General features: G+C 44.6%; 2 protein-coding genes across 2 annotated transcripts in view; one reads left to right on the plus strand and one right to left on the minus strand.

Annotated features, from left to right (window-relative positions):
- The first annotated feature begins 679 nt into the window (after positions 1 to 679).
- PDHA1 (pyruvate dehydrogenase E1 subunit alpha 1) lies at positions 680 to 16265 on the plus strand. Its single transcript, XM_036439623.2, has 11 exons — positions 680 to 847; positions 5630 to 5689; positions 6224 to 6397; positions 7340 to 7466; positions 8008 to 8099; positions 8856 to 8948; positions 9689 to 9844; positions 10272 to 10343; positions 12506 to 12573; positions 13719 to 13827; positions 14657 to 16265. The coding sequence occupies exons 1-11, from the start codon at positions 791 to 793 to the stop codon at positions 14819 to 14821; spliced, it is 1173 nt and encodes a 390-aa protein (XP_036295516.1). The 5' UTR covers positions 680 to 790; the 3' UTR covers positions 14822 to 16265.
- Positions 15747 to 25608, minus strand: part of MAP3K15 (mitogen-activated protein kinase kinase kinase 15) — a 60502-nt gene continuing 50640 nt past the window's right edge. The window contains exons 20-30 of the mRNA XM_036440079.1: positions 23810 to 23993; positions 22413 to 22557; positions 21640 to 21829; positions 20787 to 20972; positions 20071 to 20176; positions 19297 to 19409; positions 19187 to 19239; positions 17777 to 17889; positions 16586 to 16677; positions 16423 to 16499; positions 15747 to 15834 (exon numbers count right to left, since the gene is read on the minus strand). Coding sequence (XP_036295972.1) covers positions 15747 to 15834; positions 16423 to 16499; positions 16586 to 16677; positions 17777 to 17889; positions 19187 to 19239; positions 19297 to 19409; positions 20071 to 20176; positions 20787 to 20972; positions 21640 to 21829; positions 22413 to 22557; positions 23810 to 23993 — 1347 coding nt within the window. The remainder of the gene's footprint in view (positions 15835 to 16422; positions 16500 to 16585; positions 16678 to 17776; positions 17890 to 19186; positions 19240 to 19296; positions 19410 to 20070; positions 20177 to 20786; positions 20973 to 21639; positions 21830 to 22412; positions 22558 to 23809; positions 23994 to 25608) is intronic.

Raw genomic sequence — 25608 nt, forward strand, 5'->3', positions numbered from 1 at the left:
TGGACCTGGGAACTCCTCTGAAGAGACCCCAGAGCTGTTTTTGTGTTTCTGGTCTGTGCTGTCACCATCAGGCTCGCCATGCTGTTAGCTCACATTGAATATGTGAATCTAGAACTAGAGCCAAAAGGCTTTTCCCATTGACCTCTCAGTACTACATGGGGAATCGATTTGGGGATCCTAGTCAAGTAGGCAGCATTTTCCAACTGTGAAAACACGGTCTCTTTAAAAATCAGCGGCAGGACCATTTATAGAAACCAGATGTTCTGACATTTGACGTTGCTAATTTTTATCGTCTGGTGTATTGAGCGAAGGCGGCACCGGCAGAACTGACACACGATAGGACTGGCACGATTTCCAATGTCCACAGCTACTCTGTGGTATTACAATTTAATACCAATGTAATAATAATTTAATTTAATAATTAAATCCCAGAACGCGCTTTCCCCGCTGTGTCCGGGAGGCGGGGCCCCACTCTCCAACGCAGGCGCCCTCGGGTTAAGGCTCTGCACCCGCCCTCACCAAGGGGTGACTCAATAGCCCTCAGCCCCGCCCCTCTCTGGCGCAGACAACCAATGGGAGGCTGCAGGCTTCTCCTGTGGGCGGGGCATTCCCTGATAACCGTCCTGATTGGTCCACGGCCCGCGAGGGCTATGACGTAGCACGCCTCCGTGACTTCACGCTGCGGCTGAGGCGTGGCTTCCGCTCGGGCGCCTGAAGGAGACTCGGAGGCGGCCGGGTCGCTGTGCTTGTGCCGGGAGGGAGTCGTGGGCCCTGCTGCCAGCCTCGGTCCATGAGGAAGATGCTCGCCGCCGTCTCCCGCGTGCTGTCGGGCGCTGCCCAGAAGCCGGTGAGTCGGCGTGAGCCGCGCGGGGTGCGGCGCGAGCGGGGTCGGGGCTGGAGGACCCGGTGCGTGGGCGGCCTCGGCGCGGTGCGGCTGCGACTATGGCGCGGGCACTGCGTCCGGAGCCCCGGAGCCGCGAGCCTTTGTTTTGCCTCCGGGCGATGCGTTTCTGTCCCCGCGGCCCGGGAGGAGCAGTGGCGGGGCCTCCCGCGCCGACCGGGCGGGGGTGGGGGCTTTGCGGTATCCGCATGGAGGTCAGGCGCGGGGCTGCGTGGGCCCCGGATCTGCGTGTGCGTTTTACTGCAGACAGAAAAGGGGGCCTTGGACTTCTCAGTCTCCAGTTGACCACCCTTCCCGGTCCATTCATTTAAAAAAATATTTATTGATGGTGGTATTACATCTGTCCCCCTTCCACCACCCACTCATTTTGTCTTCCTAATTACCTTCCTCTTGACGCAGAGGCTACGTAGAATGTTAAAGAGCATGGGATCCAGAGACTGAGTGGCTCCTTTGAACACCATCCTCGCCATTTGCTAGCCCTGCGACCTTGGGCAAGGTGTTTTTATTTTTAATCCTCCCCGAGGATATGTTCCTACTGTTTCCCCGAAAATAAGACCGTGTCTTAGATTCATTTTTTCTCCCAAAGTTGCGCTAGGTCTTATTTTCAGGGGATGTCTTATCTTTCCATGCGCTAGGTCCTATTTTCGGAGGATGTCTTATTTTCGGGGAAACACGGTATTTGTTTTAGAGGAAGAGGAAGGGAGAGAAACATTTGGGGAAATTGAACCGGCTGCCTCCTGCCCGCTCCCTACCGGGGACGGCGCCTGAAGCCTGGGCATGTATGTGCCCTGACTTGGTATGAAACCGTGTACTCTTGGTTCATGGGTCGGCGCTCAACCACTGAGCCACACCGGCCGGGCTGAATTGATTTTTGAGTTGCGGTCGTCTGTTAGCTGGATAAAGCAAGAGTGGAACGGAGCTTCATTCTGTCAGAAATTCTTGTTGAGAGAAAACTATTGTAGTGGTAATGGATTCTCCATGTATAACATTTCTTTTTCTTTTATTTAAATTTTTTATTTTTTATTTTATTTTAATTTTATTTTTAATGAGGATAAGAGGATGAGTTAATGCTCCTTACTTTGAGCTCCCCGCTTCTTGGCTATTTTGGGTATTTTTTTTTCCTGTTGCCTGCATATGTGGCACAGGAAAATATTTTTTAAAATATTAACTGTATTAACCCTAGATTGTGTGTCTGTGGCCTGAACCCCTGTTTAGTAGTTCCCCCCTTTTGCAACAGAGCAAATTCGCTAACCAGTGTTTCTCCTTTCTGTAATAATTGATGTGTTCCCACAGTGCTCAGTGCCCTTTGGGCGCGTGGTTCTCGTGCTCATTCATCATCAGGTTTCAGTTGTGTTAGCACAGGTTGCTTAGAGTGTTCAAAGTGTTGGTTTTAGAATCATATGTGTGTGTGTGTGTGTGTGTGTGTGTGTGTATATATATATATATATATATATATATATATATATATTTTAACTTAAGTACCTGTCATTTCATATTTGAATGAGTTTAAGAGTTTTCAAGATTTTTATTTCACAGAAGATTAAGTTGCATTTAAAATGTTATTCTTTGTCTTATTGTTTGTGTTTATGACTCTTATTATTATTATTTTACTTTTTAAATAGTAGGCAAAATGTTTCACTTATACTGGTAGAGTCTGGAATTTGAAAAATATTTTCTCTTTCACTTGAATGTTGCTCTTCAGGGGAGACCTGCAGCCAAGCTATCTCTCCCAATTATTTTTTAAATTTTTATTTATTGATGAGAGATTTTTTTTATTTATTGATAAGAGATTATTTAATGAGGAGAGAGAAACATCTATGTGACATCAATGTTGCTCTTCAGGGGAGACCTGCAGCCAAGCTATCCCTCCCAATTATTTTTAAATTTTTTATTTATTTATTTTTTTTTTTAAATATATTTTTTTAATGATTTTTCAGAGAGGAAGAGAGAGGGATAGAGAGTTAGAAACGTCGATGAGAGAGAATCATCGACCAGCTGCCTCTTGCACACCCCCATGGGGGATGTGCCCGCAACCAAGGTACATGCCCTTGCCCGGAATCGAACCCGGGACCTTTCAGTCCGCAGGCCGACGCTCTATCCACTGAGCCAAACCGGTGCCGGCTAAATTTTTTATTTATTGATGAGAGAAATTTTACTTATTTATTGAGGAGAGAGATTATTTATTGAGGAGAGAGAAACATTGATGTGACATCAATCAGCTGCCCCCCTCTCCCAGAATCAAGCCCACAATCTGCTCTGACTGGGAATTGAGCCCATGACCTTCTGGTGCATGGGATGACCCTCAACCAAGTCACACTGACCCTCCCAATTCTTGATCACTGCACTGTGGGTGTGGGACCTGCCTGTTCTGTGTGTCTACCTCTTCTATCAGTCTTGATGTGGCTTCTTTATATTCTTGACTGGAGGCCCTGTGCACCAAGCAGGCCTAAGCTGGCAGTCGGACATCTCCCAGATTGGAGGCCCAATTAGAGGCAGGAGAGGCTCCTGCCACTGCCCGTGCTTGCCAGCCATGAGCCAGCTTCTGGCTAAGTGGGACTCCACACAAGGGGGAAGCTCATACGTTCAGTGTCTGCCCCCTGTTGATCAGTGCTTGTCATAGTAACTGGCTGTTCCACTGTTTGGCTGATTTGTATATTAGCCTTTTATTACATAGGATTATGGGACTTCTGATATAACTTAGTCTTCAGGTGGTTCTCAGTGTTGGTTCTATAATTTAATTGTAATTTTTTAAAAATATATTTTATTGATTTTGTACAGAGAGGAAGGGAGAGAGATAGAGAGTTAGAAAAATCGATGAGAGAGAGTCATCGATCAGCTGCCTCTTGCACACCCCCTACCGGGGACATGCCCGCAACCAAAGTACTTGCCCTTGACCGGAATCAAACCCGGGACCTTTCAGTCCCCAAGCCAACGCTCTATCCATTGAGCCAAACCGGTTTCGGCAATTTAATTGTAATTTTGATGTGATCATGGGAGGAGGTGAGCATAGCATTTACCTACTCTTCTATCTTTACTGGAAATCCCAAATAATTTTTTTATTTAATATATTTTATTGATTTTTGTACAGAGAGGAAGGGAGAGAGATAGAGAGCTAGAAACATCTATGAGAGAGAGTCATCGATCAGCTGCCTCTTGCACACCCCCTACTGGGGATATGCCCGCAACCAAGGTACATGCCCTTGACTGGAATCGAACCCGGGGCCCTTCAGTCCCCAAGCTGACGCTCTATCCATTGAGCCAAACCAGTCCCGGCCCAAATAATTTTTTAACTGCCAAAAATAACACGTCTGTTTTGTGATTGCCAAATATAACGTTGTCTGTCACCTTACCCCTCTCAGCTCCATTTCTTCCCAAATTTTTCAATTCTCTTCATTTAGTCTTAGGTATTTTAGTGAACTTTCTCTACTTCTAACTTAACTGAAGCATTTGTTTGTAGTAGTACTTAAGCTTTTTTCCCTCCAGCAACATCATTGTCTTTACTTGTTGGTTTTATTAGATAATGGCCTGTTGCTGGTAAAGAGATAAGATAATAGTTTTCTGCCTGTAGGCTTGTACACTTCGAGATACAACTATCAGGTAATCTTAACCCTTCACCAAGGTGAAGTTGGATGACTATGAATCAAAAGTACTTAAAAATTTATTTCAGAGGGAGAGGGAGAGAGAGAAACATCAATGATGAGAGACGGCTGCCTCCTGCACACACACACACACACACTGAGTATGGAGCCTGCAACCCGGGCATGTGCCCTTAACTAGGATGGTACCTGGGACTCTTCAGTCCGCAGTCTGAGCCCAACTGGGTAGGGCCCAAAGTCCTTTTTGTGGCATCTGAAGAATGTGCTTCAATTCTCCATGAAAAGAAGTCATGTGAAAATGTGGCAGAGTGTAGCTAAAATAGCCCGATAATTTAACCTGTACCTTAGCCATCACATAGAATATTTTTGCTGCAAGCAGGTATGTTCAGTTGTAAGAATGAAAAGGTTTTTACCCTACCAAGTGGTGACAGCCCTTAACCATCAAGAAGGGAACATTGCTGTAGAGAACATCTCTCCCTTGTGGGGCTTCAGGAGGAACCTACCCAAGATATAATCTGTTCACATTATAAAACAACCCTCAAATCCATTATTTTTAAGTTAGGGAGTGCTGAGTACCATTTCTTTTGACTTATACATTTCTCACTAATATATTTATCTCATACTTCAAAGTGACTGAGTGGATTGGTTTCTTTTTTGCCCCCATTTTCTTTCTGCTGTTTGTCTTCAGATAAGGGGTACAATCCTGTTTCATTGGCCAAAGCATGGATTCATTTGGAAGAAAAGATCTCACTGCAGTGCAGAGAAGGGAGATAAGCCAGTGAATATATTGGGGCTTATTCATGTTCCAGGACTGCACCCTGATAACAGATTAATAATAATAACGACTTTAGCGGAAGCCGGTTTGGCTCAGTGGTAGAGCGTCGGTCTGCGGACTGAAAGGTCCCAGGTTCGATTCCGGTCAAGAGCATGTACCTTGGTTGCGGGCAATGGTAGGGGGTGTGCAAGAGGCAGCTGGTCGATGTTTCTCTCTCATCGACGTTTCTGGCTCTCTATCTCTCTCCCTTTCTCTCTGTTAAAAATCAATAAAATATATTAAAAAAATAATAGTAATGACTTTAAAAGTAACAGAGAATAAAAATACTTATATATTTGTGTATTTTGGTCTTGCAAGGCAAGCAGAGTGCTGGTGGGATCCCGGAATTTTGCAAATGATGCTACATTTGAAATTAAGGTAAGAGGTCTTTTACTTGTGTTAACTTTCCTGCAGGTCCCTTTAATATACAGTTTTACCCTTGGAACAGAACATTTGATTTTTTTTTTTTTTTTTTGCTTTTTTGCCATTTTCTTTCAAATGTTCAGAGATGTTTAGCAAAAATGTACTCTTCTTTAGCAGCTTGCTGGTGTTTGGGGTAGAAAGAAGGGCAAGCTAAAAAATTAAAAATTAGACTCCAAAGTTTAGAATGTGATTCGGTAAAACTTGAGTGAGAAGATTCTTTGAATACTTTTTTGAAAGTTTTCAACCTAGAACTCTCTTGACTTGTAGGGATTTTCAGAGAAATTCATCTTAGCAAGATTTCCTTCCTCTGGTATCCCATCCCATTGCACAGTGAGCTTTGCGATATAAGGGGTCAGAAGCAGTATGCAGCATTTCTGCCATGTCCCTATGGGTTTTGAGTTAAATATTATTTGTGAAGGGCTTAGATCTTACCATGGGGTTGGCAGCGTTTACACTTTAGTAACTGGAAGACAACTGGTGCCATTTTAGAAGTGTGACCTTCACCGGCTGGAAGAGGGCCCTCCTGTCACCACTGTGCTCACCCGGGAGGATGGGCTCCGATACTACAGGATGATGCAGACTGTTCGCCGGATGGAGCTAAAGGCAGATCAGCTGTATAAGCAGAAAATTATCCGTGGTTTCTGTCACTTGTGTGATGGTCAGGTGAGTGATAGTTTTGCAATAAAATCGTGTCATTTAGGAATTTAAGTGTGGCTTCCACCTCGTGGCTATTACTCCGCCTTATACATTGGGAGGATTCTAGGCTGGTATTTTACAATAAAAGTGAAAATGCTGAGTGAGAGCTGCTATGCAGCTTATGCTAAAGAATCTATTCATGCATTACATTCCTCTGCCTTTATGGTATTGTGATCACCTGCATTAGATATACTTTTGGGGTAAAGGGTTTTTGCTTTGTTTCCTGTGTGTGTGTGCGGGAGGGGGGTGGTTGTTAGAATTTAAATTTCTACAGGGACCAGCTAGTTCAGTGGTTGGCAAACAGGCTCGTGAGCCACATGTGGCTCATAAGCCGTGGTTTGCCGCTCTGTTGACTAATGAGTTTGCCGACCACTAAGCTAGGTAGAATAAATGAGTGAAGAAAGCTAGCTATACAAAATAGAGAGTATGACAAGGACTGGTGGTGAACTGGATAGACAGCTCCCACTTGTAGGGGATGTCATGACTTGGTTCCAGCCAGTTGGCGCCATATGGAAATAGGGGGCTAATGCTTCCTGTTCATTTCTTCAAAACAAGACAGAAGACTCGATTTTCTTGTGAGATTCCCTCTATTTTAAATGTTGACATCTCATTTGGGATTTCTTTTTAAATCACCTTACAGCCCAAAGAAAACATTCATCTGTGGATTGGCAGTTTATGGCTTCTGCTTCTGTTTCTGATGATAAAGCTACTTTCGGCGGTTATTAAGGAAGAGTTCAGCTAGGCCAAATGTTTCATATTAGTCTAGGTCATCGGTCAGCAAACTCATTAGTCAACAGAGCTGCAAACTGTGGCTCGCGAGCTACAGTTTGCAGACCACTGATCTAGGAAACCTTTTAATCTAGAAATGTGTATTGTATTGATTAATTGATGCTTCTTCCTTTAATGCAGGAAGCTTGTTGCGTGGGCATGGAAGCTGGCATAAATCCCACAGACCATCTGATCACAGCCTATCGGGCTCATGGCTTTACCTTTACTCGTGGGCTTTCTGTTCGAGAAATTCTCGCAGAGCTTACAGGTTTGTTACTAATTTACCAAAAGGGGAAATTAGTGAACTTAGTTTTTAAATCTCTCCTATTAAGGTGCTAACTCCCATCTTAGCCAATTTGGCTCAGTGGATAGAGTGTCAGTCTGTAGAATGAGGGGTCCCGGGTTCGATTCTGGTCAAGGGCACATGTCTGGGTTGCAGGCTTGATCTCCAATAGGGGTGTGCAGGAGGCAGCCAGTCAGTGATTCTCTTTCATTATTGATGTTTCTATTTGTCTCCCTCTCACTTCCTCTCTGAAATCAATTTAAAAAAATGTTATAGATGCTAACTCCTATGAGTTAATATTAAAAATTTGAATGAAAAGAAATATAAATATTCTCTGCCTTTTGAGTAAACTGACCATTTAAGGACCTGTAGAACAGGAGGAATATGTGTGTGCACAGAGGGGCAGATGCTTATACAACTTAATTGGCCTCTAGAGTCCTAATGGGTGAGCCCTAAGTAAACGTTTCGGTGTGGTTTTGTTTGCATATTTGGTCTTTGATGCATATGTGTGTGCTGCCATTTCCAGGACGCAGAGGAGGCTGTGCTAAAGGAAAAGGAGGATCAATGCATATGTACGCCAAGAATTTCTACGGGGGCAATGGCATCGTTGGAGCTCAGGTAGTTGAGGATGGGGATTGCATGCTTTCCTAGATTTGGCCCTTGTCTCTTTATAATAGTTCATGCCCCCGAGAACTTCCCTCTGATGTATTTCAGTACTCTTGGAGCTTAGAGTGCTTAACCAGTCCCATTGCTTTGTACCCTACCATTTGATCGTTTAATACATAGATTTGGACAATGACTTATAAGTAAGCAAGAGCCTCTAGCAGTGGAGCTATAACTTTACTTTTTCATTTATATTTAAGTACATTAATTGCTTTGTCACATCCACTTGGCCCTACTACTTCTTCCCACTACAGACAGTGCTGATGCTAGACCAGGAGAGGCAGATGATTAGCATCTCAGGGCTTACTTAGAGTGCCTATGCTAACTTCGTGTTTCTATCAGTTAGTGAATAATGAAGAAGTAACAGCATAAAATCATATCGAGATTGTTTGGTTTACTTTCTGATATATTGAGATTTCTACAATATGTTTGTTTTTATGTCTAGGTTTTATTTTTTTGCCTCATAATTAGTTGGATCTTTGAGTTCAGAAATATTATTGCTTAATATTTGAGAGTATAGTAATTACCTTACTCTCTTGCTTTATTTCTAATAATAAGGTTAGAGTAAGCATAGATAGGATTGGGGTAGGGAGAGTTTGTAGTGATGGAATAATTTCTATCTCAATTTCTGGTGAAGAGTTAAAATTCAGAGCATTAATTTCTCCCCTTGTGGATTTCTGTACTTTCTTTCTTGGTTGTCCTTAATACTAGGTGCCCCTGGGAGCTGGGATTGCTCTGGCCTGCAAGTATAATGGAAAAGATGAGGTCTGTTTGACTTTGTATGGCGATGGCGCTGCTAACCAGGTGAGTGTGGGCCTCTTTCAAAGTGTTGACTATTCTTAGGTCAGTTTATAGAGAAGATATTATTTACTGGTTAAAATAGACAAGGTAAATTTGGGTTTTATGGCCAGATTAGAGATTCGCCTCTTGGCATATTTTATAAGTGCTTTATAGGGATGCGCTCCTGTGAGGGAGCTTTCCTTTACTATACCTTAGTGCTTTGTGGACCTTTTAATATTTAAACCCATTGCAAACCAATTCTTAAACCAGTACCGTGATGTACTGATTCAGTCTCTGGAAGGCCTTGGCATTGTCAAACTCCTCTCATAGTTTCTGAGCCTTGACTCTGTGCTTTTCCAATCATGGTCTGAGACATCACTAGTCTGTGGATGGCACTCTTTAAGGCCCTGCTGTGGATGCTGATTCTTAGATACTGGGTCACTGGTTATCCAGTGAGTCTCTTAGAACTTACAGTAAAGCATAAAACTAGGTAGCCACACATTTTTATGTGTTCCTCTTTTCTCTGGTCTATATACTGCCTTGGCCCCACAGAAATAAGTGGTGTTTGCTTTTCATATCCCTTAATTGGAAAACATGATGCTTGCTGCATCTGCGACCCCCCCCCACACACACACACACCTTTCCGCAGAAGCTTCGTTGTAGATGCAGCTTTTTATATTTTATGAAAGCTTTCTGTCAGGTAGGATGAAATCTGAGAAAAACAGCAAAGTGACCTCACTTGAACTTCTTATGCATGCTTCCAGGGTCAGATATTTGAAGCTTACAATATGGCAGCTTTGTGGAAATTGCCTTGTATTTTCATCTGTGAAAATAACCGCTACGGGATGGGAACGTCTGTTGAGAGAGCAGCAGCCAGCACGGATTACTACAAGAGGGGCGACTTCATTCCTGGGATGAGGGTAAGGACACCTTCATGGCTCAGTGCTCTGTGTGGGTGTGTACTTGACCATTTCAGACAGATTGAAGAGTTGTATTTTTGGGTGTGTTTTTTTTTAATCCTCACCTGAGGATATTTTTCTCATCGATTTTTGTAAGAGAGCGGAAGGGACAGAGGAGGGGGAGAGAAACAGTGCCGGGAAAGAGACACATTGATTAGTTGCCTCCAGCATGCACCTCACAGGCAGGAGATGGAACATGCAACCCAGGCATGTACCCTTCATTGGGAGTGAAACCTGCAACCCTTAGATCTGTGAGCTAGTGCTTTAAGCACTGAGCAACTACCCAGGGCAAGAGTTCTGTTTTCTTAATGCAGGAGCAGCTCACATAGGATTAAAATGATCTTAGGCGGTTTGATTTTTACTCTGTCCCTTTGCCATGTATTAACAGGTGGATGGAATGGATGTCCTGTGTGTCCGGGAGGCAACAAAGTTTGCAGCTGCCCATTGTAGGGCTGGAAAGGTAAGACTTGATCTGTGGCCTCTGGGCTAGAGATTTCGAGAGATGTTTATCTGTCTTAAAGTTAAAAGATTGCCTCCCCCATGTCTGTCATAGATATGCAGGGTAGCTACTGACTGAGGTGCATAAGATAGAAGTGGAGTCCGGTCAAGTGAATCAGATCCCTTTATAAATAGAGTTGTCTTGGTAGCTTACTTCCTGGGAAACATTCCACATTGCTTCCATTTGGGGTCAGTCTTCCAGGGCTTCCTCAGCATTTTGTCTCTGTCTTCATCGTGACACTTGATCTAGTTTGCCTTTTGGTTAATTATGTGCCTCCAACCCCCATTAACAATAAGCTTGTGTGAACAGATTGGGGACCCCCGTAATGTTCAGCAGAGAACTTTGCTTATACTGTGTAATAGGCATTCAGTATAAATTTGTCTTCTACAAATTAAATATTACAGTTGAAGTACGTAATCTTGGTCTTGCTGTTTCAGTTCTAAGAATCTTGATCTTTCAGTTATGCAATGGAGAGTACGGTGAGGTTGGCCTGACAAGAGGAATATGTACCATCAGAGCTAGTGGAAAGGTGTTTTCTTTAAATCAGTGTTCTACAGCCCAGAAAGCATGCCCAGAGGTTCACCTTTCAGTGACTGTGTGTGTGTGTGTGTCTGGGCACTAATGTAAATTAAGATTTGGCTAGCAGTGATGAAAATGAAAGAAGGGGAGTGAAGCAGCCAGGGCAATGCAGAGCAGTTAAAGAAAAGAATAAAATAGAGCATGATGAAGCTGGGAGGTTGGTGCCACCAGGCTCAGCAGTCTATATCAGGACTGTAGGACTAGGGGGTCCAGTCAAGCCCCTCCCAGTTTCTAAAAGGAAACATGGGCTCTAACCCCACATGGAAACAGGATCAGTGGTTTGTAGAATGTGTTGACTTTCCCAGCCTGACCAAAGCTTTATCTTGGAATTGGGGGGCGTCTGGAAAGTCCCTTATGACCACCTTTTTAAAAAAAATATATTTTATTGATATTTTACAGAGAGGGATGAGAAAAACATCAATGAGAGAAAAACATCTATCAGCTGCCTCCTGCACAACCCCTACTGGGGATGTGCCTGCAACCAAGGTACATGCCCTTGACCGGAATCGAACCTGGGACCCTTCAGTCCGCAGGCCGACGTTCTATCCACTGAGCCAAACCGGTTTCAGTGTGCACTAAGTATTTTTTAAGTATTAATTGGCACAACTCTCAATTAGGTTATTACTGTTTTGCAGATGAGGAAACAGAATACTTAAGAGTACATATCTAGTATATATTACACTAGGATTGGAACACAAGCACTTGGACTCAGAATCTCCCTTTTTATACCAAACTGCCCAAAGATCCTAGATTCACTTCCTTCCCCAAAGGGTGGTTCTTGTAGGGAGCTAGTGTTTTATGAGCAAGCTACCTGGTTGTAGCCAAGCTGGCCAAATCCCGAGCAGAGAGACAGATGGGGTCAAGTATCAGGGTACCTGCCAGCTTCTTGTTACACACTGGCCAGATCTGCACGCAGCAGGATTGGTTGCTAGCCCTTACGGAACACACACTGCCTGAAATGGGTGTGAGGTGGAAATTCACCTCCCCAGCCTATCTTTAGTTCTGTCCTTTTGTGCTTCCCAGCACACATGGAGAATTGCTTTAATCTTATTTTGTTAGTTTTAGTATTTTTCTCTAGTGCTTTAAAAGGGGTCAGTATACTTATAGATGCCACCTGTGATTGGAGGAGAAAGACTAGCTTAGTGACCCTGAAGATAAATGCCACCCCTCTTTCTGCTGCCATACCTGCTTTTTAATAGGTTTTTCTTCCTTAAACTCCAGCCGTTTTTATAGGATCATATGACAAATGCAACACTGATGGAACAAACATTCTTTAACATCAGTAGGCTCTGTAATATGCTAAGTGCCTTTTTGATTCCCAACAAATTGGGGCAGGTTCCTGTTTAAAATGAGAATGAAGAAACATGCAATCTGTATTAGAAATGAGAACAGATAAGAAGCAGTCAACTAATAAATACCTGACAACTCACTTGGTTTATGGATCTGTTGAGAATATGTTTGATCCTGTGTTTGCATTTGAGGCCATTGATTGTTGGTGTGCTGTGCCTGTGGTCTTGCCTAATCTCCCTTGGGTTCTGTTTTAGGGGCCTATTCTAATGGAGCTGCAGACTTACCGTTACCATGGACACAGCATGAGTGATCCTGGAGTCAGGTATGGTCATGGGAAATATGAGCATGGTGTATAAAAGTGGGATGTGCTATGAATGATGCTATTCACATGAAAAAGCAAAGCATTTCAACACTTGCTTTTGAAGTCAGACATTAGTTGGAGTGAGTCCTGGCTGGAAAGCAGTGCCTCCCAATAAATTGGTTCCAATATAGAAAGTATTCTGAAAAATCCCTACTATATAATAACTACATGCTAGCATGAGCAGCAATAACATAAAACCACCGAGAGAAATTCTTCCATAAAGCAGGTCTGATGGTGTAGTAAATTGGGGAGGATTACCCCAGATTCTTTCATGGCATTATTTTTTCTAAAGTGAGAAATTGAAAATGTTCTAGCTGGCACATGGGGCATTCGGTATGTCAAAATAGATGAGTCACAAAAGATAGGGCACACTAGAAAATGGGAGCTTTACAGGTCAATTAGAAATTCTGGCATGTAGTGCTGTGTCCCAGAGAGTGACAGAGTAGTAGATTTAGTCAAAGTAAGCCATAGCAAGCCTTTGAGTGTAGAGTGGAGGAGTTCTAAGGGAAAATATAAAGAGCAACTTCTTTGGAAAAATGCACTTTCTGTAATCCTGTTCAAAAAATGGTCCTTTTAGTGTCATTTCAAATGATGCGTGGGACAAGGATGTATTATAGATTCAAGAATTGGAAAACCTGTTATGCAAGCTTTTGCTGTCCACACGTCTTCAGGGTCTTAAGGGAGAAGAGAAAGGCACATTTATTTCCTGCTTGACATTCTATTGCCTCAGAGTCTGATTATCACTGCTAAGAACATACCTACTGTCCCCACCTACGTGAAATTTAGCTCAAGGGAGGGGGGCAGTTGACAGAGGCTCCACCACTTTCTGCAGATCCTACCTCTAGATCAAAGATGCAAAGAAAGACTTGGCCCCTGTGGTCACAATGCTGGAGAAGCCAGGTGAATGAATTGGCAGTATAGAGTTTTCGATGGATAGAAACAGCTCTTACAAAACAGCAGGTTCAGTTCTTATGCTTTGAAATTATAATTCTGTCATTCCATCAGCGACATAGATGAGTTCCATCTCGGCAACATACTTCCATATATCACAGAACTCTGCTATACTGGAACTGTTCTTACCTACTTCTGTGTTTCCCTCCCTGTAGTTACCGTACCCGAGAGGAAATTCAGGAAGTGAGAAGTAAGAGTGACCCCATCATGCTTCTCAAGGATAGAATGGTGAACAGCAATCTTGCCAGTGTTGAAGAATTAAAGGTATTGTTACTCTTGGTGGTTTAAAAGTGGGCTTTCCTTTCTGAGCAATTGATATTTCTACACACAAAAGTAACTGCCACGCCTCAGGAACTACCTTTTGGGAAAGTATCTGTTATCACAGAACATTAGTCATATTGGCCAAAGCCTGTTCAAACTTCCCAAGAGCACAATTATTTTTTCCTAGAAATATAGTTTGGTAATTATTTTTATTTTGTATTCGTGTTTCCACACTAGGATATATGTGTGCGCGCATGTGCACGCGTGTATAGTACTTTAAAAACATTTTTATTGACTTCAGAGAGAGAAAGGGAGAGGAGATTAAAAAAACATCACTGATGAGAATAATCAATAGCCTGCACGTCCCCTACTTGGGATCGAGCCTGACACCCGGACATGTGCCCTGACCTATTTCATAGGTCCACTGAGCCTCACTGGCTGAGATATATTAAAATATTTTATTGAGTTTTTACAGAGAGGGATAGAGAGAAACATCAATGAGAGACATCGATCAGCTGCCTCTTGCACACACCCTACTGGGGATGTGCCCACAACCAAGGTACATGCCCTTGACCAGAATCGAACCTGGGACTTTTCAGTCTGCAGGCCGATGCTCTATCCACTGAACCAAACCGGTTTTGGCTATACAATTACTTTAAATATTGATATCTGCACTATAAAATATTCCTGTCATTGTGTCAGTTAAATAACATCTTTGTAGCAGCTATTTATTAGTACTAGAAAAATTGTAGTTATATTAGCAACAGGATCAGAGTATAACTACTTGATATTTACACTGTTTATTTAATCTTGAACTGTAATCTGATTTTAGGAAATTGATGTCGAAGTGAGGAAAGAAATTGAGGATGCTGCCCAATTTGCTACAGCTGATCCTGAACCACCTTTGGAAGAACTAGGCTATCACATCTACTCCAACGAGCCACCTTTTGAAGTTCGGGGTGCCAATCAGTGGATTAAGTTTAAGTCCATCAGTTAATGGGACACTGCATGTAATGGATGGTTACATCTTCAGTGGGCTGACAGCAACTGTAAGGAGCTCTTGTTCTCACCCATAGGATATATGTAGATTAAGGTAGTAATTGCATGCAGTTTATACATAGGTCTAAATAGGTAACAGACTTTGCTTAACTTTCTCAGATTATTTCCTTAAAACAATTCTATTTAATCTTGTTTGTATACTATTTTAACAGGTACTTTTTAGTTACTGAAAGGAAAAACAATTCTTTGTATGCCTGTCCAATTCTGCTACTTTATTGTTGGTGGGGGGGCTCATTCCCCTGTCTGGCCCCAACCTCACAGCTAACAACAGCGCACATTAATGCACACACACACACACACCTGTAAAACAACATTTACCATAACCAGGCAGTGGGTAGAAGGACAGTTCCATTTTTAAATAGGACTACTTCACAATCATTTCAAAGGTCAAATAACTTAAAGTGCAATTAACCAGTTACTGTTAACTTATAACCTAAAACAGTGATTCCCAGCCTTTTTGCTAAAACACCCATTGTTTTATCTTTGCAGCTAGTGCTATATAGGGTGTGCTGGTGTTTTTCATTGAAGCAAATTAAAATTCATTTTTAAGAATTCCATAATACTCGATGTCAGAACTGTGGCTCACATTACTGTCCTCACAATACATACCGTTCTACTCACCTTTAAAATGTTGATAAAACAGAGACATAAAACATGAAAGCCAGTGAAAACATTTTATTAACTATTTAGAACTTTTAAAATTGTTCATGGTAACATGTGTGTCTGTATGAGAAACTTTTAACAACAAAGATGTCCTCTAACTCTTTAGAACTTCAAGTTTTTAAATTATTCGTGGTGTTTTACGTGTGTCTGTGTGAGAAATTTAACAACAAAGATGTGAGCTCCTTGCTCACTCTGACTGATTAAGCCTTATCTTGGGTTGCTGGGGCCCCCTGCCTCCGTCTTCTGTACTGGGAGACTTCACTCCAGAGCCTGCAGAGGAGCCCACCACTATGAAACAAAAAGAAAAGTTTTCTTTAGAGTTCAAAAAACTCTTCACAGAATACTTTAGAAGCCCTATAGCAAAAAGCATATAAATAATTCTGTATTTTCTATCATGTTGTAAAAACTTAGTTAAACTAGAAATATGTTCTTTTCACACATGGAAGTGACATTTGTGCCCCAGCAAGAGTGGCACATTGTCTTAGAGGCATATGCAGGTGTGCTGATCTGTACGGAACAGCCCATTTAAGATGCCATGGCAACCAGAATGTAGGCTGCAACTTAAAGACATGTTTTGGTGTAGCGCGGAACGGGGAAAGCGCTTATTTCACCTTCCTGCTTTTCCTACAGAGCCTTTAGCTTCTGCCACCTCTTGGCTTTACTTCCAACTTGAACCTGGGAAAACTGCAGAGTTTAGAGTTTTCTAAACCATAGAAAAAGGAATTATGTTCAATGAAGGGAGAAAGGTAGCAGCAGTTTGTTTTCTACTACTGTATTTAAAAGCATAATCACATGAAAAAAGTTTTTCTCTATTGTACATAATTACATGAAAAAAGTTTATCTCTATTGTATAAAGTGTTCTGAGGCTGTTCTTACCGCAGACCAAGATATCTGAGTTCCTCCTTAGTGATGTCATTAAGAATATCAGAAAGTTTGTAACCTTCTTTAACAATCTGAAATAAAGATCAAATGCATAGGAGGTAAGCACCTTTGTAATTATAGCATAGGATTGTTTTTTTAGGATTATGTATAAATTTACCTTTTCAATAGTATTTGTATCTGCTCCTTGCATTTGCAACCAGTCTACAAGCTCTTGATATGTTCTCTGCCCATAAGATGATGCTGGGTTCTCTGTAGTAATTAGAAGTTTGTGTTATTATATATTGATGTGTAACAATAAAACTTCAACAGTGACAAGGAAATTATTTGAGAATGTAAATGTAATGTGAAAAGGAAATGGATTGAGCCTGGCTCAGCTGCTCTGGTACACAGTGTACAATAGTCCAGAGTCAAATAATCCTTACCTGTGACCTTTAGCTAGTTTGGAACTTGGTTATGTATCACTTTAAATACTTACTCCCATCTTTAAAATGTCTTTTCTCAGGAGTCACATCCCTAACTGCACTGGAAATCAAGGGAGGAAATATATTTTTAGTGATATTTTGCCTCAGACCTCATCCATTCACATTCCAAGAGATAGCTGTAGCCCTTTTGTAAGCAGCACAGAATGGGCAAAGCAGGTTTACTGAGGTGTAACAAACAGTAAATGACCCACTTTTAGGTATGCAGTGAAGTCTTGTTATCGGATACTGTCACAATCAAGATACAGAAATGTCCACCCAAAGATGTGTAGCAAGGAGCCACATCTTTTGTAATCAATCACCTCTGTTCCCTCCCCATTCTGACTTGTTTTCTGTCCTTATAGATTTGCCTTTAACAGAATATTGTGTAAATAGTCTATATTTATGGAGTCATAGTATATAGCCTTTTGAATGTGGCTGCTTTCACTTAGCTTAACACTTTTGTGATTTATTCTGCTTTTAATGTAACAGTAATTCCTTTTTGTGTTATTGATTAGTATTCCGGAATCTACAGGAATACTTACTTAGTTGTTAATTAGAGAATAATCTCAATAATGTCACAGTTAACTAGAATAATAGCTTTTATTTATGTTAATCCTCACTCAAGGATTTTTCCCCGTTTATTTTCGGGGAGAGTGGGAAAGAGAAAAGACGGAAACATCAATTGGTTGCCTCCTGCAGGAGCCCCGGCCAAGGCCGGGGAGGAGTTTGCAACCAAGGAACATACCCTTGACTGGAATTGAACCTGGGACCCTTTGGTCTGTAGGCTGATGCTCTATCCACTGAGCAAAACTGGCTAGGGCTAGAATATTAGCTGTTAAATGGTCTCTCACACAGACATAAGTCAGAGCAAGTTGAAAGTCACTCACCATTAGAGCTTAATTGTGACAGAGAGTGGCACAGTTCTTGAGTTTTCTGTATTGGGGTTTGCTGTACGAGATTCTGGTATGCTCTCTCTGTTTGAAGTAGGCTTTTCAAGAGTCTGGTTTTAAAAAAAAAAAAGCCATCATTCCAAAGAGTCTTAACACCATTCAACTCAAATATGTATTTAACAGAGATTGAGAGAAAGGCACAATCCCAATGGTCAATCTAGTTTCTTCGAAGTTTCGTGAGCAGTCTGTACATGGGTAAATTCCCGGTTTCCTCCCTTTGGGGGAAAAAGGATTAGAGCTCAGGGCAGGAGTATATTTTTTCTCAAAATGTACCATGAACCAAGATAGCCCAGCGGAACTCAGCCAGAATTTATCTCCCTAAGTCAGATTAAGTCACTGGAACTAGTGGTCAGGCTTTTTCCTCTTCTTAGGGGACTAAGCTGAGGAGGTAGAAGCTCATACCGACTATTCCTAGGCAATTTGGGCAGTAGGTACCATCTTCCTGCTCTGCCCCAAACGCAGCTAAAGCACCTTTATACTGCGAGGACGGTCATGCTTTGTAGCGATTTCATGTTTATCAAAGTGCTAAGTATTACTATCAACATTCACGTCTGTCATATTTCAAAAACTTCAAAAATTATGCCACCACCACTAGCTCATTGAGATTCCAGATCTTCCTAAAAAGAAATGATTAGATCTGCCTAAGATTCAACGTTAGAGATCCCTCTGGGTGTATACAGCTTCTCTTCCCAAATATGTACACTTGGCACCTTATGTCTCCCCATTAAATATCAACTTTATGGATGATCATGGGGTTAAAAAGGCATCATTTGGAACCAATACCAACTAATTCGCTATAGCTGTGGCTTATACTTTTCATAAATCCACTGAAAGGATTTCTCCAGTGCAAACAGGAATCATTTTACTTTTCTAATAATTTTAAGCACCTACTATGTGCCAGGAAGGAAATAAAACAGACCGGCTCTAACAGTGCCAGGGTCCCTTGGCCTGGAAAGCAGTCCACGAATGCCTGCTGAGGGAATCCTGACAAACCACAAGGAAGAGATTCAAAGAGGTAAGGGCAAACTTCTTTGGGGCCATGGTTATTGGCCAAATGCCATAGTGAGTGCTGACCAGTACCCAACTTGGCTACTTCTGTAGGAGTGGGCTGTAGATGTCCACTGTACCCACAGGCCATGCCAGGGTTCCTATTTGGCAAAAAAACAGAAAACTCCAAGATGCTGCTGCCTTTAATATGACGTAAGTGCTGTGCGGCCTGGATTTCCAATATAAAATTTAATTTGCCCAGTTCCCTGGTGGTGAAGAATTCTTTTCTGAGACCTGGGTGAAGCACTCAACTAAATCAGTTGCCTTGCTGGTTCAGGTCCTTGTCCCACCCTTACTGACCTGCCGGTCTCCTTCCTCAGACGGTCCAGCTGGAGGCTCAGGTCCCGCTCGAGCTCCTGGCGCTGGGCTTCCCGGACAAGTGTTGAGGTGGGTCTGGTACCTCCGGGTACTGCCTGTGCTTCACTTCCAGGTGGGTCTGCTGGGGGACCATCCTGGTCCGTCTCATCTGGGTCCTCTTCCATCCTTTCTATTTCCAAGATGGGCTCAAAGTGGGCTCGGAGCTCTACGCAGTCATGGAGGAAGAAGAAAGGACCACGGTTCAACAGGACCAGAGCCTCGTGTACCCACCAGGGTTGCTGGCCCTGCCAATGCAATGCTGGATTGGGACTGATTTTAACAATGGGGAGGAACTACTTCACTCAGTTCTTGGCAGTGCAAAAGTCATCACCCCCAGAGCCGGGAGTAATGCGGTCCCGGGGATGAAAGAGCTGCTCTCGGAAGTTAAAGCTGAGCTGGGCTCCCATGCATTCAGGGGAGCAGGCAAAAGACAGGGAAGGAGTGAAATCCAGAGAGGAAATGGCAGTGTCAACACAAGTGTTACACATCTTCCTTTGCAGGAAGAAGTTACCACAGAAAGAATCAACTTGAGTAGTGAGCGGCTCTTAACAGAGTGGACAAGAGCAAAAGATATCTAGAGTTACACATGGTGATTCTGAGGAGAAGGCCCCACTCAATTCTCAACCCACCAGCAGGTGTTCCTAAGGATGCACTGTAGCATCTATGCTAACTTTCAGATCATGGGTTTAGTCTTGGTTAGGCCCGGGAGGCACAGAAATACAGCGCCAGAGAAATTCTTAGAGTCAGAATCTTAGCCCCAAAGGGTCTGTGACACTTGTTTTATTACAAGGAAGTATGGCCAAGATGGAGGAGAGAGAAGCACTTACGTGAGATGAGAATGACGACTGCAGCCATCACGGCTCGCTGGATGATGATATCCATCGCAAACATCCACTGGGCATTAATTAGATGGTGCCTCAGCATTCTCGTCACCTATAAAACACAAAAATGCAGACTTCTGGTCCACTATACTTTTAAGGAGCAAGTTTTTACTAATTCTAATTTCTACTCTCTGAGATAAAGTGCTAACCATTCTGCTCTGCATTTCTACCCTACTTCTGGAATGAGTCTCCAAGCTGACCCTAAGTCGTGCTGGGGTCTAGAAGATGGGTACGGTGATCAAATCTACTGCCCTGGGCCTCTTCATTGCTGATTCACTGAGCACTTAATGAGCCTGAGGACCCACGAAACCTCGGGCCCTGTGTTGGAGGCTTACAACACAAAGCTCAGGCAGACATGGTCTCACACCTGGAACAACTCTGGGCAGACACAAGCTTAAGCCCCAAACCTAGTCTGCTGGCAAATGCTACTTGTTCCCAAATCCTGCACTCCTGCTATTTGTAGCCAAACGCAATTGACCTATTCACCTGTGGTTGCATATTCAATGTTTAGAAGAACTGAAACCCATATTCAGGTGTCAACAGGTGAGGAGAAGGGGACTGTGAAAGAAGATGGTAACTGAACTCCATGGGATTGGCTATGCGCTGCTTCAGTGGGCTTCCTGCTTTCTGGCATGTTCTCTAGGGCCGCATAGAGTACTTACAACGCTCTGAAATCCAAACAGTATCAGAGGAATCTGACTGAGTAAAAAGCTGTCAAACTTCAGGTCCTCCTTTAGCTCTGATATCATGGATGCCATCACTCCATGCTCCTCGGAGTGGATGAAGTCCCTCAGGATCCCAATTATTTGCTTGATGTGGTCAGCTGTGAGGTGCGGTTCTTCCGAATTCTGATATCACACACACACACACACAAATCACTTTCAATGAGTAAGTCCGAGAGAGGAAGCAAAATTCAAGAAGTATTGTGGGAAACTAGATTAACTAGATTGTCCATGATGCATCTGCTAAAGAAGTGTGGATGCCTCAGGTGAGATGGGATCTCTCTTCCTGGAATTCTCTCCATCTTTTCTGTTAGAGGGTTCTATGCCCCCCCCCCCTTCTCGCTGGCCCCCACACATGCAACTAAGCCCCCCAGGAATGTTTCAGCATCCTGTTTAACCCCTTTTAAGACCCGGCCTTGAACAAGGCTATTTCAAAAGAGGCAGAGTGGGGCAGTGGCCTCTTCCTGAAAGGACCTTTCCTTATCTAAATCAATTCTCCCCCTAAACTGGCTGCGCTAGAACAGGGGCAAGGGCTCAGAGCTCCTGGGCTTTGTGCTGCCATTTGGCTTACTTGCCACCAGGGGGCATCACAGACCCATGCATGGCCTGATTCACTGCAGTGTTAGGCAAATGGTTTCAGCAGTTTCTCTTGCATTTTCTTTTGTTTTGTTGGAGGGATGGACATTGGGAGATAGTTAAGGTGATTATTATAACTGCAGATGTTCCAGGGTAGCAGGAACCTCAGGCCCACTGGATCTCTCTGGGACTTGGACACACTCCCCCCAGCCTGTACCTGGACCAAGTACTCCTGCAGGTTGGAAGCTAACAGCTCCTGCCCATCCCAGAGGATCTTGTAGAGGATGGCACGACACTCCTGGTCCTGGTGCAGCAGGAAGGGACTCGGGTCCCTGTCCTCGGGGTTCAAGGCTGCATTCTGGTCTGCTGCCCTCTGGTCTTCCATGATCTGGCTCTCATCCCAAACCCTGTGGACAGGCACAGGTGACAAACAACCCGTGTCCTGAGCAAAGCTGGTATTCTAGGACCCCATGGGGGAAGGTCTAAGAGGTGACTCTGCAGTGTCACCTTCAAGAAGATAAAATCATAGGAGGCAGGCTGATGGAGGAGAGATGCAGTGTGTTTTCTCTCTTAGCAGCAGTGTTGGGAGAGGGAGGGTAAAGGGGGAAGGAAGACTGAAGGGAGAGGAGGGAGTTAAAGGGTTAATGAGGGGCAACTGGGGAGGCAGAGGGAGAGGAGGGGGGGTTAAAGGGTTAATGGACAACTGGGGAGGCAGAGGGGGCGGGAGAAGAGGGCAAGAGACCAGAGAGAAGGGGACAAGGAAAGGAGAAAGGGAGATGTAGGAGGGAAAGACCAGTGAGAGAACACACTGCCCGCCCCTTGCATTGTTGGCTCCCCTGCCACCTGGGCAGATTCAGCAGAAAGAAACAAAAGCCCTTCAAGTCCATCTGATTTTGACCCGGTAGGCGTTTTGTAGCCACCTGCCCCTCTGCCACCCCATGAGTGAGCAGGCCTCACAGGCACACTGCGAAAGGACAGGGCAGACAGTACCTGAGCATGTTGCAGAGCCCATGCACAGGCTCCCAGGCATTCTCTAACCTGTTTGGCTGGGCGTCCAACTCCAGAGGGCCAGGGGTTTGTTCTCTGCTGCTAGAGCCCTCAGATTCCCCCAGTGTGATCTGGGAACGCGCTGCCGCTGCGTGGGGCAAACATAAAGGGGCAGAGGCTCAGAGAGGTGGGGGTAGGCTTAGAGAGGGAGTGTGCAAAAGGGAGGGCTCAGAGACTGAGGAGAGGCACAGGGAGGATGCTGAGGGGGTCAGAAAAGAATGCTGGAAAGAAAGCTCAGAGAGGGAGGATGGGGGCTCAGAGAGGGACAATACTAAGGTGGGAGACTCAGGGAAAATTCTGGGGAAAGGATCAGAGGGAACTTGCTTGTGGGGTGGGGGGTGCTCAGAGAAGGAGGACGCTGATGGGGAGGCTCAGACAGGGACAACACTAAGGTTGGAAACTCAGGAAGAAATACTGGGGAAAGAACCAGTGGAAGTTGCGGGGGTGCGGGTGGGGGTCTTTGCTACTCAGAGAGAGAAGGGGAAGCTAAAAAAAAAAAAAGGACGGAGGCTGGGGCTCAGCGAGGGAGAATGTTTGTGAAGGCTCTGGGAGGGAGGAAGAAGGCTCAGAGAGGGAGGCAGTAGGCTGGGAGAGTTGCCCACTCAGAAAGACGGCGAGTGAGACTCAGCGAGAACCCTTGCTTGGGCTTGCTAAGATGACTGCTCTAACTGCAAACAAATACCCAAGGATCCTGGTGAAATGTGTCTTCTGCTTCAGCAGGTCTGTGATGGGCCTGGGGCTCTGGGTTCTAATCAGCTCATGGGAAACACTCATGTAGCTATTCTCTGGGAGCAAGATGCCGAGACACTCTGCCCTGCAGTCAGACCCCATCTCCACCAGGGAAAGGACAACAAAGGGCTTCTTTTGCGGGGTTACTCTTAGGCCACTGCCAGCAGGACTTAGCGCCCTAGAACAGGTCGCTAGGCTATAATGGGCTGTGGGCTGCAGGACTGCCACCACAGGCAAGCTCCTCCGACATGCCCTTTAATCAAGGTCAGGAGCCACATAAGGGAATAGGCCAGGCTCGAAAAATGAAACGCAGGCCCTTCACGGGGGGGGGGGGGGGGGGGGGGGGGGGGGGGCGGCGGCACACAAAAACCCAGCTAGGGCCGCTCTGGCTTCCCTCCTTGGCCCAATCCCAAAAAAGACTTTAACAAGGTGGGTGGCATCGCTGTCACCTGTGGGGCCCCGTGTCCCTGTCAGGAAATCACATTCATTGGCTGTGCTTGGACAACCCCACAATTCTTCTACGAAAACAGGCGGTGTGGCTCACTGAGCACTCTGGGCAACAGAGAACCCAGGGGCCCAGGGGGTCACCCAACTGTCCCAGAAGGCCTCACCTGATGGCTTGAAAGCAATTCGGGTCTTCTTGCCCTTGTTCACCTGCCTTAAGAAATCCATTTTGAGCAGGTCGGCAGCAGTGGCACGTTTGTGCGGGTCAGGCTCGAAACAGGATAAAAGGAAGGCTTTGGCTTCAGCTGAAAGGACTTTCGGAATCTCAGGATGCATCTTAAACAGCCCCACCTGCATTTTGAGGGAGAAGTGGCCAAAGTGACAGTGAGGCCTCAGGGAAAACATGTATACGCCTTCAATACCAAGCTCCCAGTCCGTTATCCTGAGGGGCTGCGGATGGATGAAGCACAGCAGCCTCAATGACTGGTACCCGTGTCCAAGCTATAATGGGCTCTTGAAACTTTGCCCAGCAGATTGCGGGGGAAATGATGCTGGGGCAGTTTCAGAGCCTAGGCCTTAGGAGGCTTTGGGGCTTCTGTTGCAGTCCTCTCAGAGCCTGAGACCACTAAGCTGGGGGAACATCCAGGGTAAAGGCCTCCAAGAGCATCCTGCCCCAGCCAAGCCAGCACATGATTGAGCCTGGGTAAGACCGGAGGGAGAGCCAATGGTTAGCCCACAGAATCATGGGAAATATAAAATAGTTATTTTTAGCTTCTATAGTTTTGGGGTGGTTTGTTACACATAAGATACATGAGATGAGGCTGGGACCGTAGCCTGCAGCAGGATGCTCTAACCGACGGGGCTCAAAGGTATCTGTGGTCTGTTCCCTGATGCATAGGATCCCCGAAGGACAGCCCCTTTAAGTGCACTCCATGGAGGCTGGTACCTTATGGCCCACAGCCTTATCCTCCTGGGGTACAACTGGTCAAAGGAGGGGCACTGCCCTTTCCTCTTCAGGCTCCTACTTCTGGCCAGCTCATCCTTGTCCCGCTAAAGACTCTGTCCCTGTGGCCTGGAGGAGAGCAGGAGTTGGGGCTAAGCTGTCACCTCAATGTGACATGAGAATGCTTCCACAAATCCTGCTCATCCACCTTACATAACGGTGCCCAGCGGGGGTGACTCCCCTTAGAGGACTTTTTATTCTTGAAAGTTCACAATCTCCCCTGCATCTTTTTAGAGCCCACCTGACAAGCCCTGGGGGTAAGCCCTTCTGGACTCCAGAGCCAACCTATTCCCAGCTCCTTGGCATCTCCGGGGGACTGGCCTGGCTTCCCTTGCTCCACTAAGTGAGATCTGGATGCTGCAGAGAATGGCCTTTTGACTTCTCATACCCAAGTCCCTTGACCAGGGTGCAGTAACCATCTCTGATGCCCTGCTCATTGTGGGCTGGAGAGTTTGGGTTGGGGGCGAGGGAGTGGGAAATTACTAACCAACCCAGAGATAAGGGTTCAGTTAAGTAAGATGAGAAAGTTCTAGAGAATTGCTGTACAACATCATACCTGGAGTCAACAAGACTGTACTGTGCACTGAAAAGTAGAGATCACATTAAGGGCTCTTACCACAATAAAGTGAAATACTGAAAATAAGTTTTGGATTTTGAGAACACTAAAGCTGGATGGAATTCAACCCTCAAGATCTGAAATGCAGGGTGCACTACAGTTAGCATTCTTTACATGAGAGGTGGAGACATGAGAGCACTGGGCCGGGGGGGTGGGGGGGGAGAGAAGACAAAAATTCAGACCAAGAACCCAAAGTAAGGGGTGGCTTGTCACCTGGGTCTCAGAAAGAAAAGAGCAAACATGGGTAAGTACATTACTTTTATGGGTGCTTTGCTGTTAACTCAAAGGTCCTGTTTTAGTTTTGCAGTGCTGCCACATCCAAGTACTACAAAGAGGGTGGTTTAAAA

The sequence above is a fragment of the Pipistrellus kuhlii genome, unplaced genomic scaffold, assembly GCF_014108245.1.
Source record: "Pipistrellus kuhlii isolate mPipKuh1 unplaced genomic scaffold, mPipKuh1.p scaffold_m20_p_16, whole genome shotgun sequence".
NCBI classification, from domain to species: domain Eukaryota; kingdom Metazoa; phylum Chordata; class Mammalia; order Chiroptera; family Vespertilionidae; genus Pipistrellus; species Pipistrellus kuhlii.